The following is a 15,379-nucleotide window of genomic DNA, read 5'->3' as shown; positions in this document are numbered from 1 at the left end:
TTGACAGGTGCGAAAGCTGTTACACAAAATGCTTAACAGCTCATGCATCTAATTTGCTGAGAAGAATAATATACAAAAGGATGTAAAAGAAAATTGAGGATGCCCTAGATGACGATACGTTTGGCTTTAGAAAAGGTAAGGGCACCAGGGAGGCAATTCTGACGTTGTGGATCATAATGGAAGAAAGACTAAAGAAAAATCAAGACACGTTCATGGCAATTGTCCACATGGAAAAGGCGTTCAACACTCTAAAATCGTGCAAGATGTTCGAAACTCTGAGAAAAATATGGACAAGCTGTAGGGAGAAGCGGGTAATATACAAGAAGTACAAGATCCAAGAGTGAATAACAAAAGTGGATGACCAAGGACCATGCTCTCGGATTAAAAAGAGTGTGTGACAAAGGATGTAGTCTGTTCCCCCTACTGTTCAGTCAGTACGTCGAAGATGCAGGGATGGAAATAAGAGAAACGTTCAGGAGTTGAATTACAATTCAGGGTGAAAGGTTATCAGTAGTACGATTCCCTGATGACATTGATATCCTTAGTGAGAGTGAAGAGGAAATTGCGTGATGTGGTGATTGGGACGAAAAATCTAATGAGCACAGAATATGGAGTGAGAGTAAATCGAAGAAAGATGAAGGTAATGAGAAATAGCAGAAATAACAGCGAGAGACTTAACATCAGTATTGATGGTCACGAAGTCGATGAAGTTAAGAATTCTGCTACTCAGGCAGCAAAATAACCAATGACAAACGGAGAAAGGACATCAAAAGCAGGTTAGCCCTGGAAAAAAGGACATTTCTGAGAAAGAGAAGTCTGCTGGTATCAAACGTATGCCTTAATTTGAGGGAGAAATTTCGGAGAATGTATGTCTGGAGGATGTAAGGATGTGTGAACACGGACTGTGGGAAAACCGGAACAGAAGAGAATTAAAGCATTTGAAACGTGGTGCTACAAGTGATGTTGAAATTAGGTCAACCGGTAAGGTGTGGAATGGGGAGTTTCTGCGGAGAATTGGAGAGGAAAGGAATATGAGGAAAACACTGACAATGGTAATGGATATGATGTTACGATATCTGTTAATACATCAGGGAATGACTTCCACGGTACTAGAGGGAGCTGTTCAAGACATATATACATAGATTGGAATACATCCACCAAATAGCTGAGGACGTAGGTTGTAAGTGCTACTCTGAAAAGGTTTTCACACGAGAGGACTTCGTGGCGGGCCGTAACAAACCAGTACGAAGACTGATGACCAAAATAAAGGTAAAAGGTATGAGAGACTTACACCGATGGACTAGAGGGCGTAAGCGAGTTACAGTTATGGCATTTTGTGGGAGTGTGAAATGAACTGTATGTTGAAAAGAGAGCAAGTATCTTCGCATGCCAACAATTCTGCGAAAATTTTTAAAGCTACTGATGAGGCTACAAAGAGGCAGCTTGTATCACACTCTTATGCAGATTATTTTACTAAACAAGAGGATAATCGCCTTTTCGTGCTTCGATAGGAGCAATTTTGCGCTGCTTCTTTCCGTCTATGTAATTTTCGCTGCTCTTCTGTAGCTTTACACTTCAAAAGCAGCAGTTCTCCACTTTTTTGAACTGCTTATCATCTACTTTTCACTTTCGTACAACGTTCCGCTCCATTCAGAAAAAGTTAATAACACTTACGTCTACATCGCATCTAAATAAATCTCTCTTGACACAGAAACACCTTTCCTCCCACTGTCATTCTTCATTTTTATAGTCTACATTTGCATCGTCACCGATAAATTTTCTTCCGAATTAACAATATTATTTACTACATTTAGTGACTCATTTTCTACTCCAATTCCTTCAGTATCAGCTGGTTCTGGTCCACTTCAGTCCATAATATTGTTTTTCTTGTGTTGATAGTCATCTAATAACGTCTTCTCAACACCCTTCCTGTTCCGTTCTGACGTTTCTGCTGGTCCTTTGCTGTCCCTCAAAGGGCTACAATACAACTGGCCTTCCAGTTTTCTTTATACACCCTGAATGTTAATTCCCTTTCCAAATTTCAACTTGGTTTCCTTTACTGCTTGCTCAATGAATAATTTGAGTAACACCGAGTAGACACAACAACATTGTTTCACTCCCTTCTCAACTAATGGTCCGTTTCATGGTCCATCCACTCTTATAACTGCAGTTTAGCTTTTGTACAAATATAAATAACTTTTCGCTCACTGTATTTCATCCCTTACACCATCATAATTTCAGAGAGTGTAAATACATATACGTTAGTAAAACACATCATGGTGAAGACAGCAGATACGATTTTGATTGTGTGAAATGAAGATGGAGGGGGCACAAAGGAAAGGAAAGCGATGGAACTATCGATGTCAGCTGCATCGAGAGTTTACGCCGAGTCAGCGGCGCCGAGTGAAAATGAAGGCCGGATCGAGATTCTAATTCTGCTCCACCACACATTTTCATACGGCGCCGATGAATCAGCGTAAAGTTCCGATGCAGCTAGTACCGGTAGTTTGTTCCCTTTCCTTTCCTTGCTCCCCAACCACCTTCAATGTTCATAATATGTATCACAGCTGCGGATTCCACGAGGTGTCTGTTCGGACACACGAAGATACGATTCTTTTATACGACTGATGAACTAAAGGGTAAAAATACTACGAAACCTTGATTTTTTATGGTGTGATACTGCAACATTATCGCCTGGCTATACGATGGCCTACATTGTTATACAAAACACGCCTGATGGACAACGTGACGGTATAGTTCAAAGGCAACCAAACTGCAGCTCGAAACCCATATACAATTCTTACCACAATGTGACACCGGTTTTCCATCGCTGTATACGTGCAAAGTCTGTGTTGTCTTGATACGGCTGAAAATGGCGATTAGTAGTCAAAGGTTGTTAAGCATCTATAATCACTACATATATTGCTACACGGAGTGAAACTTACATTCCCTTGCGACACGGACAGTTATCCTGCTCGAATATCCATCGCCGTCATGGTACCTTCGATTACTACTAAAGGTACTACAGGTCTCTTGCAAGCCCAGGTGAATGTCCCCCCTAGCATAAAATTGGCCCACCGGGGCAGTGCACGAATCAAGAAGCATGTTCCAAAGAGTCGTTCACCTGAAAAACGGCGACGCTGTACACAACCAACAACCTGGTGGAACAGGAGACGCCGACCGAGGTGGCCGAGCGGTTCTAGGTGCTTCAGTCCGGAACCGCGCGACCAGTACGGTCGCAGGTTCGAATCCTGCCTGGGGCATGGATGTGTGTGATATCCTTAGGTTAGTTAGGTTTAAGTAGTTCAAATTTCTAGGGGACTGATGACCTCAGATGTTAAGTCCCATAGTGCTCAGAGCCATTTGAATCATTTTTTTGGAACCGGAGACGAAATTATTCCGTCCAGGCGACACGTTTCCATTGATCCACGGTCCAGCCACGATGATCCCTTGCCCACTAAAACTGTAACTAACGATAACGAAGGATCACGAAGGGGTCGTCATCAGAGTAACACATGTTCAATAACGCTGTGCTACGGAGCGCATGTGTCTGTGTCGTCAGATCTGCCGGCAAGTCTCCGACTTCCACCTTCTGTGTTGAGGAGTGGACGTCCCACACCTTCTCATGTCATGGTTTCATCCTCCTTTAACCACTCCCTGTAGATGCTCATGACAATAGCACAAGAGCAGCTGACCGGCTACGTCGTTTCCCAAATTGTTCTCAGTCGTCGGGCTATAGCAAACCGGCCGTTGTGAAAGCTTCTGAAGTTCGTGGATTTCTCCATTTGTGTCCCGTATCATCCCTGTTTCCGATTACAAACTTCCACATCACTCGCCCGTAGCGCCAGCAAGCGAGCTCCAATCTCGCTGTCAGCGTTGGTCATAAAAGTTTTGACTTACCAGTAAGTTTCTAATTCAGTTTATTTATTTTGTTTACTTTTCATATTAAATTATACCCAATTTTGAAAAACATTGAGATTAAAAGATTGGCTAGTATCAAGTACTTGAAAAAAGTTACTGTAGCAATTTCAGAAAGGAACGGATTATTTACGCAAAACCTCATTATAAAAATAAATTGAAGGTCCCAAGTTCGAGTCTAGATCCGGTACACAGTTTTCATTTCCCATAGAGTTTCATATCAACGCACACTGGTCTGCATGTTGAAACTTTCATTCTGCAAACATCCCTCAGTCTGTGCCTAATCCACGACTCCGCAATATCCGTTAGTCTAGAAGTACTAGTTTAGAAAGTTTCATAGGAGGGCTTCTGTACAGTTTGGAAGGGACGCTGTGAAGTATGGTCGGAAATAAAGCTGCCAGAACAAGGAGTGAGCTGTGCTGTGGTACCTCAGTAGACAGAGCACTTATCCATCAAAGCAAAGGCCCCGAGTTCGCCTCGGTCAAACATACTGTTTTAATCTGCCACGAAGTCTAAGACTGCAGGCGAATTCGTTTTAAATCTCGTCAACCGCTTTTTCATTCCTATAAAATGCTGTCCTATTGATACTAGGGAGATGGCTGCTGTATTTCACGACGACTATTAAACGGTACAGCAGCTGTAGGAACAACAAGAGAAACCACATCACAAAAGTACCTTCCTGCTCCTTGTTGTGAAATAAAATGTTGTCCAGCGATGTTAGCATAAAAATTAAAGTTTATTTACTAAGTACATACCAATGTATATCCTTCATTGCTTCATAAAAACAGAAACTGCGTTAATGTTCTTAGTGTTCAAACATTGCTTGTTCCATTAATTAGCTAAAGTTAACGACCATCCCGACTTCAGTTTGTCTGTGAACTGAAGAGCGAACGGCATGCCTGGTAGGTTGAATGGCCTTTCCCAGAAAGACTCTGTAAGTGTCTTATAGGATCACGAAGTACTTACTTGACGCGTAAAAGTGTAGTGCAGTTTGCGATAAGTTACATAAATCCAGTTCGCGTTCATTTCTTGCGTTGCTTTTATAAATTACTAATTTATTAATTTCTAACAATGGTAAAAGCCCCTTGAACCTGTCTGTGCACTACATCTAAGCTGATATGAAAGGTGCGCAGCAGATGGATGGATTTATCCTCGTCCAATCGTCTTCATGATGCAGACGAGCGGAGATAATACGGACTGGGTTTCTCGTTTCGCGGATTGCAGACGAAGCGTATTAATACACGAACTGTATTAATACACTCAGTTATATGTGCGTTTATAATCTCTTACGAAGTTCATGATGGTTCTACGAGGCGTTGTATTAAAACTATTAATAGCAAGGTATTTTCCATAACGTGCATTACCAATAGCCAAGGGCATTCTTTCTGTCTACCCACACAAAAAAATTTTCAAAAATCGATAACTATTGTTGAATTATACCTACGACATACCTTTTAGAGAAGGACTCATGCATCAGTAGGATCCAGAACCTGAAAATACCTCTCAGCACTTTCCTAATAGTATTTACGCACTTCCAATAATATGTGGTACTGAGCTCCCGAACAGCAGAAAAAATTTAAAAAATACTATTTTCGTTCATTTTTATAGGCTTTTTCTCTCACCATTAGTTTTATAGAGACATTGATATGTAAGTAAGGCCCTGTATCTACGTTATTCATTGGGAAATTGATATCTGCTGTGGAGACTTACAATTGGCTTATAGTTTAACTGAAAACATTTACGTAATCTCGTAGAGGAATTCAACAAGAAATTTTTTTCAATATTCTAAAAGGTAAACTAACTGACTAGATTACATTTTAAAGTGGCCAGCATAGAGTACCCCCCTCCCCCCCCTCCATCCAGGAATTGCGAGGATTATTGCTAGTAATAGTGTATGGTGGCTGGGGAGGTTTCCGTGGCGGAAACGCATTCTTATGACGGACTCTAGATAAGGTCTACTACAAGTTCAATCGAAAAATATCGAACTGTTGACAGGAAAAGACTGTACATTGTAATACTGGTGACCTCTCGTCCACAGCGTTTCTTCCCGGATTTCATTCTATGACTTATATGTGCTAGCTTTTTTGAGGATGTGGTCCGATGCATTTAACGCCAATTCGTCATTGATATCGCATTCATGCAGTACTTGTCCAACAGCTGTCATTTAGCTTCCTCATTTCTGAGTGACAACGTGAAAACTTGTTCAGCCCAGTGCATTTACAATTAGAGGCTGCTTTAGCAGCGTATCACAACTGCGCCAACTTCTGATATTCAACATGCAACATTATTTTATTGCACTGTAAAGTTGAGGTTTTTAGACACGCAATGATCCAAACATTTTTGCTACGCTCGTGCTAATTTCATCTATATCTCACACAGTCAATATCAGTGGAGGTTTAATGATACAGAGTATATCAAATTACTTTCAGTGTGATTCATGGCCCTGTCAGAACTCAGAAAGATTGAGAAAATTCGTTGAGACAACCACCGATATACGGAACAACGTGTTTTGCAACACTGTTAATACAGTAGTCCCTCATTCACTCGTACACACACGGATCAATACGGAACAAACCAGAGGTGTACACATATTATTTTCTTCGTATACCGTAGATTTAATGTGGAGCAAATTCTGCCATTCTGACAAAAAGCTTTAGTGGCATTTCGGTTTTCACAAAAATACTGGTAGCCTACGTTCAGAAAACTTGTATCTTCCACATGAATGGAGACACCACTTGAGGTACATTTTAATTTATGCTCTAGGTTCGTGCAGTTGGCGGTGGAGTCTCAGCGACGCCAAAGTGATAACATGGCAATAAAAGTCGTTTAGCATTCTCGTTTTCGAGAGATGTAAAATACGCGGCGGGTTTTTCGCCGAATGTCCGGCACTCCAAAGCAAACAGTGCAAAGTATTTGACGACTGAAGTTCCTATTTTTAGTTTCTGTTGTCCGTACTCCACCGAAGACTAGTCGTGCCAATCGGCTGTTACGCACCAGTCACGAGTCTGGCGTCTACTCTTCAAAACGTACAGCCTTTAATTACTATTAGGCCTTGATAATAGGGAAAAATAACAGCGTGTAGAGATTTATGAACTCTTTCTGGATGTGTGCATGGTAGATTGGAAGCTACTATCCATTTAAGAGATAAAGTAAACCGTCACAATATGAGAATATGGGACAATGGGACGAAGAAGCCACATACATTATTGAGTGTGAGAGAGTCGGTGTAAAGCTGTATGTGTTTTGCGTCGTTTCCGAGATACGATTTACGATCCATTGTCTTTTTTACGTGGAAAGTGTTTACTTGAACCACACATCTCGATTTCTTGGAGATCTGATTTTCCGAGGACAGGCCAAAAAATTCAGTTATCAGCAAGACAAAATACCACTGTACTGTCAGCTGGATGTAAGAGCATTCCTTACCACTGTGTTGCCTCAATGACTCATCGGCTGTAGGGGGTGTACAGGCCTCCCACTAAATCATTGGCCTCCAGGATTCGATGATCCCCTATTAAGTGGTTTTTAGCGGGTTTTGAAAGCCTCTAGCAATGCACCCACCGTTGTCACAACTTTGGATGGTTTTCGATGTTGCAAACAGTACAATAACTCCAACTATCTAGCAAACCTTGACTATGATTTTGACTGTCTTCTGGTAAGGGTACACAGACCATTTCTTAAAGATAAACGAAAATGTCGTTCCTCAACGTAATTTTGTAAAGTTCCCCATGTTTTTATCTGCATGCACGTAAGAGGTGTACCCTTGCAAAAAATGGATGGTCATTTAGTAAATAAGATCCTCGTCGTCTTGTGAAGAAGCCATATTAACGCATTCCTTACATTTTCATTCACATAGAGGATATAGTCTTGTGAAATGTAATCGGTCTTCCTGAAACTTTCAATAGAAGATTGGGATTCAACAAATCCAGTAAATAGTATCTTAGTTCATGTTTTCGGAAAAGTGATTGTCGTTTAGTGGCCACAATAGCGTTTGGATAAAGTATTAATAGCTGCTGTTTCACTTACCATGGGTTGGATGCCGTTGTCGAGGAGTTCGTTGATGAGGTTATTGTAGTAGTCGATGCCCGGCTGGTTGATAATGTCCACATCTCCAGTCGGCAAGATGCGAGGCCAGGAGATAGAGAAGCGGTACACGTCCACCTGATTCAGAACAGTTTCAGATAAAGAAATGTTTGAGATAAAGAACGTTTATCACTTAAGCAACAATCAGAGAGGGCCGGACACAACTGTTTCATTGCGAGTTCTTGTCAAGATGGCTATTTTCCGCAAATCTGGGTAAATATCCATAATGTTCTTACACGCAACAACTTGTCACAGATAGTTTTCTATACCACACGAGACCCATTTGGCATCTAGTCCACAGAGCTTAGTTAGAAAGTATTTTCCAGCACCACTTACTGTAAAAAATTAAGCTACGGTCACTCGGCAGATTAAAGGAGATCCACAGTTAGTTAGAGGTTTTCTCCCAGTCAGAGTATGGTCCGATGTACATAGAGTTATATGTTGTCCACAGCGGCCACCTTATATTGTGTAGCCACTACCAAAACATTCCGATTCTGAGGAAGGACAATGAAATAATATTTTTCTCATGGTAAACGTACATTACCGGTCTCACGTGCACTGCCAGTCACAGTAAGGCGATGGAACTGTTCTACATCCTCAGGAATCAAGCTAACCGCCTTCACTGCCAGGCAAAAAGTGTATATCATGGAAGCTGCTTTCACCTGGGGGACAGTGCTTCGAATTCTGACGGGAGGAGGAGAAATGTTCATAACCATTGAGCAGCTGACGGAAGGTGAGGTGATAACTTTCAAATATTGCTCGACTGAGTATGAGTGTCTCATTGAGTAGAACAGGCAACAACTGAACCCTTCATTCCGCATCTTTTTATAAATGACCAGCAATAATTTGTTTATGTGTAATATTGGTCAAGGACTATCAGAAATTTTTTTAAACATATTTCACTTAATGTTTTTTGGAAAGTGTTTTTTGTTTTCTAATTTTGCAGATCTTCAAAACTGTGTGTATATAGTCACATTTACCAGTACCGATCTGCACCAGTTCATATCAGCAATGCAATCTGCACTCTGGATTTCTGACTGACAGCAGAGAAAATTCGGTTAAAATTGGGCAGATGTGCAAGGCAGTGCAATGAAGAGTTAAAGGTCATCCATCCATCGGATGTGAGGCTGCGTTTGAGAGGACTGGACTATGTGCCGATACTGTCAGTCTCTTTGTTTCTTCATTTTGAACTGCAGTTCACAACATCCTGACACAGTATTAGAGGCCGCTAACACTAGTCAAGCGATTCACACGGTTAACAAAGAACACTGAAGAAACTGGAAGACACCTTATCTCTTTGTGTTCCAAGAAATGTCAAAAAATGAGCAGTAACTTCACCCTTAGAACTAATGAATAGACATGTATATGATGTACGCGAACTGGCTATTGTCGTACTTAATCCTGCTATATTGTTATTTAGTTGCAGTTCACATAGAGATGTCTGAAAAAAAGTTTAGAAATTTGTGGTGAGGTACTATGGGACCAAACTGCTGAAGTCATCGGCCCCTAGGCCTACACACCAGTTAACCTAACTTAAACTATGTTATGATAAAGACAACACATACACTCATGCCCAAGGGAGGGCTCGTACCTCCGACGGGTGCAGCTGCATGAACTCTGATAAGGTGCCTAAGACCGCACGGCTATCCAGCGCGACCGAGATGTCTCTTTCAGTTACATATGTAGTATGACGTTTGATCTCAGTCTTACGTTAAACCGGGAACGACATAAAAATGAACTTGGAAAGTTCACCTATATTCTTACTCCGCAACAATTGTACTTCTTCGTTACCACTACCATTTTCCTTTTTCCGTATCACCGAATTGAGCACAGAAATAGCTAGTGCTCTTTTCTCGCTGCTTGTATGTGAAAGACAATAAATGTTTAGCCTACCTCTTCTTGGAATGAAATCAAGAGCATTTAACTGTTAAGCACTACGTAATGCATATCATTTGTACCGTCCGACTTTGGCACTTCATGGCATGAGCAAAAGAACACATGCCGAAACTCTCCGCGCTTCCTTCGATATCTCTTCCTCGACTATTAATCTTCACTAGTTGTGGTCTCAGACAGGTGAACGGTATTCGAGAATCGGATGTTTCGGAGTTTCTCGTGCACAACCTTTGTGTGTACGTGTGAGAGTAAGGGTGGGCAGGGAGGCCTTTGTAAACGGAGAACAGAGTTAGACTACAGTAAGCAGGTTCAGATGAACTTACGGTGCAATATGTATGCAGACATGAAAAGAGTTGCACAAAGCAGACTTACGTGGAGAGTTACATCAAACCAATCTTAGGACTGGTTGGTTGGTTTTGTGGGATTAAAGGGACCAGACTTAGGACTGGAGACCAGGACGATATCTTTTACGTAACTTATACACTAACGGAAAAAACGCAACGCCAAAAATCAATTAATGCAGCGTAATGAGAGTTAGGGAATACATTTGTCTAGGTAACTTACAGGGATAAGTGATTAGTATCTCAAGACCACAGGTTCATGTAAGCGTGAGAAAAGCCATTGCAAATGTAAAACACTGTTACTTTAGTAATCGGTATAACCGGCAGAATGTTGAATGTATGCAAACGTGCCTTGTACTGGTCTATACAGGTGTCGGATGTAAGTTTTTGGGATGGAGTTCCATGCCTGTTGAACTTAGTCGGTCAATACACGAACGGTTAGAGCTGTTTGTGGGAAGATGAAGTTGGCTACCGGTGACGTACCATACATGCTCGACTGGAGACAGATCTGGTGATCAAGTGTACAAAGGCAACACGTCGACACTCTCTAGAGCATGTTGGGTTACGACAGCGGTATGTGGGCGACCGTTATCCTGTTGGGAAACAACCATTGAAATTTTGTTCGGGAATGGCAGCACATCAGGTTGAATCAACATGTTGACGTACAATTTTGCAGTCAGGTTCCGTGAGATGACTACAAGTGTGCTCCTGCTGTCATACGAAGTCGCATCCCAGACCATAACTCCAAGAGTAGGTCCTCTGTGTCTAGCTCGCAGACAGGCTGGTTGCAAGCCTTCAACTGGGCTACTTATAATCAAACACGACCAACACTGGCACCGAGGCTGAAGCAGTTTTCATCAGGAAACACGACAGACCTCCAACCTGCCCTCCAACGAGCTCTCGCTCGACACCACTAAATATGCAAATGGATGTCATTTACGGATGTGGTTTTGGTTTTGCACACCAGAGGGCGGCTGTCTCGGAGCTGTCCTTAAAGTACCGATTTGTAACAGATCGATGTCCAATATGATACGAACTGCTGCTTAGCTTGCTGCTGCAAATGCAGTACGCTGTTCCAGAGCAACACGCCGAACACGATGGTCTCCCATATCGTTAGTACCATGTGACCTTCTGGAGACCGGTTTTATGGCGAATGTACATGCACTTGATCACCACTGCCACCTACCATTTACAGTGGTAACAGTCCTGCGAAGCCTTTATTTAGTATCCCAGAAGGAACGTCTAGCTTCTCATAGCACTGTTTCAAGGTCTCGTTCAAACTCAGTGAGGTGTTGATAATGGGGTCTTTGTCGCCTTAAAGGCATTCTCAACTACCGTCAACTCAACACGCCCAATCTCAAAGATAACTAACGTTCACTACCGTTAGAACGTGTATTTAAAGCAAAACTGACTTAAATAGCCCTAGTGAAGCTGCTAGCGCCACCCTTATGCGTCCGGCACTAAATCTGAATAGACGTCATCTTTCAGATGTAGATGCACGCCTACCAACTTCCATTTATGTCGCACAACTCCTTCTTGGTGTTAAGATTTTTTACCTACAGTTTATATCTTTCGGTTTTTTGCAAGGGATCTCAGTATGGCATATGCTTTCTCTACAATAACTTTAATGTAGCTCCGAAGACACATTCTTTCTTTTCCATAGGGTTTCTACCGTCTAGCACGGGGTCCGATTTCGCAACCCTTAGCAAATTCTATTTAATTAGTTAACTTCGTGGTAGAATGCCCACACTCTTCAACGTAACCTAAGGGAATGAACTGTGTAAACCTTGTTGTGCTTACTATATTTTAACGGCTTGTGTATCGTATTTTTCAGGTGAAATCTGGGAACCAGCCCAGCAGTCACTCTGGCCGGTGTACCAGTCCACGGCCGTTAATCCGTTGCTCGCATTTGGGTCTCGCTCATATGCATCTCTCGCAAGCAAGCGCGCTCCTCGTTACATACACGAGATGATCAGTTCCAAATTTTTGACGAATCGTGGTATGCCTACTATAGAGGGCCTATTTCGAATATAATTTGCTAACCATGTATTCCTTCAAAAATGGCTCTGAGCACTATGGGACTTAACATCTGTGGTCATCAGTCCCCTAGAACATTGAACTACTTAAACCTAAATAACCTAAGGACATCACACAACACCCAGTCATCACGAGGCAGAGAAAATCCCTGACCCCACCGGGAATCGAACCCGGGAACCCGGGCGCGGGAAGCGAGAACGCTACCGCACGACCACGAGCTGCATGTGCTTCTTGACATCACGTGTGCTAAGTATCAGTCAATTACCCAACACTGACATTCGAAAAATTATGCTGAACCTTGACTCGAATCAGGATTTCCTGGTTATCGCACGCGGTCGTCTTTACCCCTTCGGCCATCTTAACCATTTCTTCCTGTCTAATGAATTCATTAGACAGTCTAACTAATGCATGTAGGTATTACGAGCCATATGGAAGTTTGGGGCGGTCCGGGAAGCGTGCACGGATAATTCAAAGTACGAAAAGTGAAAAGGATTCATGTCGAATCATGCTCGCCGTTGCAAATTAAAAGCGACTGGATTTGTAGTCCTTCTGTGAATCACTAACCAATTGTCAAACAGAGAAAGGCTTTGGAATGAATAGCTTTCGGGAAACCTGTACTGATTTAAATAAAGCATACGATGCCAGCTTCTTGGCATGGAATTCAGAGAAGCTTTTGAAGTGTTAAACAAACGAAGACATGAGCTCCACGTTTTACAAAGTGTATCAGAAATATGTGAAGAAAGCAATTCAAAATCACAATGCAGATCTGAAGGATACCGAAGAAAAGCATCTTGTATCTAACGAAGAACAGAGGTTGCACCACCAAAAAATACCTGGCATATAGTGAACAAACTTAGGCAGTTTGCTTACTCCGCAATTTGTACTTCAGTAAGTGCCACAACGTAAGATAGAATTCGACTATAGTAATACGAGTGCTGAAAGTCAACGACTAAAGTGTGAGATATAAAAGGAGTTAAATTATAAGACACTATGTTAGTGTCTTTGCTTCCCTGCATGTTCGGTTGCAGTAAATATTCTGTAGAATAATCATCTTGAGGTTGAAGCTCTTTGTCCGTGTATGCTTTAACAGTACATATGCTTCTTAATGGGGTCAGCCTTTAGCAAAACACAATTTTGATTTTCATCCCAAACATGTTTCACTGCAGTTACAGCATCATCAGTGGGCTTTTATTTTATGCCTGTTAAACGTAAATAATATTCTTTTCTGAAACTTCCTGGCAGATTAAAACTGTGTGTCAGACCGAGACTCGAACGCGGGACCTTTGCCTTTCGCGGACAAGTGTTCTACCAACTGAGCTACCCAAGCACGACTCACGCCCCGTCCTCACAGCTTTACTTTTGCCAGTATCTCGTCTCCTACCGTCCAAACTTTACAGAAGCTCTCCTGCGAACCCTGCAGTACTAGCACTCCTGAAAGAAAGGATACATGGCTTAGCCACAGCCTGGGGGATGTTTCCAGAATGAGATTTTCACTCTGCAGCGGAGTTTGCGCTGATATGAAACATCCTGGCAGATTAAAACTGTGTGCCAGACCGAGACACAGTTTTAATCTGCCAGGAAGTTTCATATCAGAACACACTCCGCTGCAGGGTGAAAATCTCATTCTGGAACATTCTTTTCTGTATGTATAAATGTAAATTTTATTTTTTATAATCGTAATTACAGACTTTAGGAGAACACCATTGCTGTGGTGTTCCTGATATATTATGCTTTTATAGTGACCTGTTTTCTTTCACAGTTTGTCATCTGCAACAATATACTACTTAATGAAGACACATTATTTAAGCAAAAATTACGATTTGGGAACTGTTATGGCTCTGCCTTAAATTAATCACTTCTATGTGGAAGGGTGTGTGTGTGTGTGTGTGTGTGTGTGTGTGTGTGTGTGTGTGTGTGTGTGTGTGTGTGTGTGAGTGAGAGAGAGAGAGAGAGAGAGAGAGAGAGAGAGAGAGAGAGTGAAAAATGGAGAGAGAGTGAGAGAAAGAGAGTAGGTTTGAGGATCTTTCATTGTTATTATCAGTATTTTATTATTTATTTATTTTTTTAGTTTTGTGTGTATGTATGTATGTGTTTGTGGGGACGGGGGGTTCTATAGGTTGGAGTTACCTAATAATTCTTTGAGGGCAGAAAACAGAGCTCCATTGGAGAGAGCTGTGTATTTATTTATTACTTGTTTTCCTTCAATTATGGCGTTTTACATTTAATAGTATTCTTCAATTATTAGTTTTGTGGGGGAGGCTGTTGTAGCATTTGAGAATTTTCAACTCAGTATTGATGTCTGTTGGGATATGTTACTTGTCCATAAGATATTCAGAAAATGTGGAATGTGTGTATCTGGTATTAAAGATTCAGCTTGTCTGTCCGATAAAAACTGATTAGCAGTTCTGACAAGTTAGTTGGTAAATACCACAGATGTGTTGTCTTTGTCTGGGCTTGTGTTGGTTATCCATAGTTTTCTCTGGTTGAGTTGTCTGTCCTGTAGGCTATTCTTTGAGTATGTTGCTATTCTGTGGGCTGCTTTGTTCTTGTAGGTGAGAGTGAGCCACTTTTTTGTTGTTTTGGATGTTTTTTGTTCATATGTGTTTATATGTGTGTTTTTAAGTTGGTGAGAATTCTTTTGCTTTTGTGTATTGGGTGTTTTTTTTTTAATTTTATGGTTCAGTTTATCTATAGCGTTTGTATCATATCCATCCTCTACAGCTATTTATCTGATTGTCTCTAATTCATTGTTATAATTGCTTTCAGTGAGTAGACTTGATTCAAATGGCTCTGAGCACTATGGGACTTAAGATCAGAGGTCATCAGTCCCCTAGAACTTAGAACTACTTAAACCTAAGTAACCTAAGGACATCACACACACCCATGCCCGAGGCAGGATTCGAACCTGCGACCGTAGCGGTCGCGCGGTTCCAGACTGTAGCGCCTAGAACCGCTCTGCCACCCCGGCTGGCAGTGAGTGGAGTTTTGTTCAATCTGTGTAACATACGAGTGTACTGGAAACCAGCTAGTTTGTGTGCGATCGGATGATTAGAATGTTTGTGAATGGCTGTGCTGGTGGTAGTCAGTTTCCTGAATATGAAGAATTGGTG

The 15,379-nt window shown here is 41.7% G+C and overlaps 1 protein-coding gene across 1 annotated transcript in view; it reads right to left on the bottom strand.

Moving 5' to 3' along the window:
* LOC126198858 (myrosinase 1-like) overlaps positions 1-15,379 on the bottom strand; it is an 89,474-nt gene that overhangs the window by 61,967 nt on the left and 12,128 nt on the right. The window contains exon 3 of the mRNA XM_049935447.1: positions 7,942-8,076. Coding sequence (XP_049791404.1) covers positions 7,942-8,076 — 135 coding nt within the window. The remainder of the gene's footprint in view (positions 1-7,941; positions 8,077-15,379) is intronic.

The sequence above is a fragment of the Schistocerca nitens genome, chromosome 8, assembly GCF_023898315.1.
Source record: "Schistocerca nitens isolate TAMUIC-IGC-003100 chromosome 8, iqSchNite1.1, whole genome shotgun sequence".
Classification (NCBI taxonomy): Eukaryota; Metazoa; Arthropoda; class Insecta; order Orthoptera; family Acrididae; genus Schistocerca; species Schistocerca nitens.
This window is presented reverse-complemented; position numbering and strand designations above follow the sequence as displayed.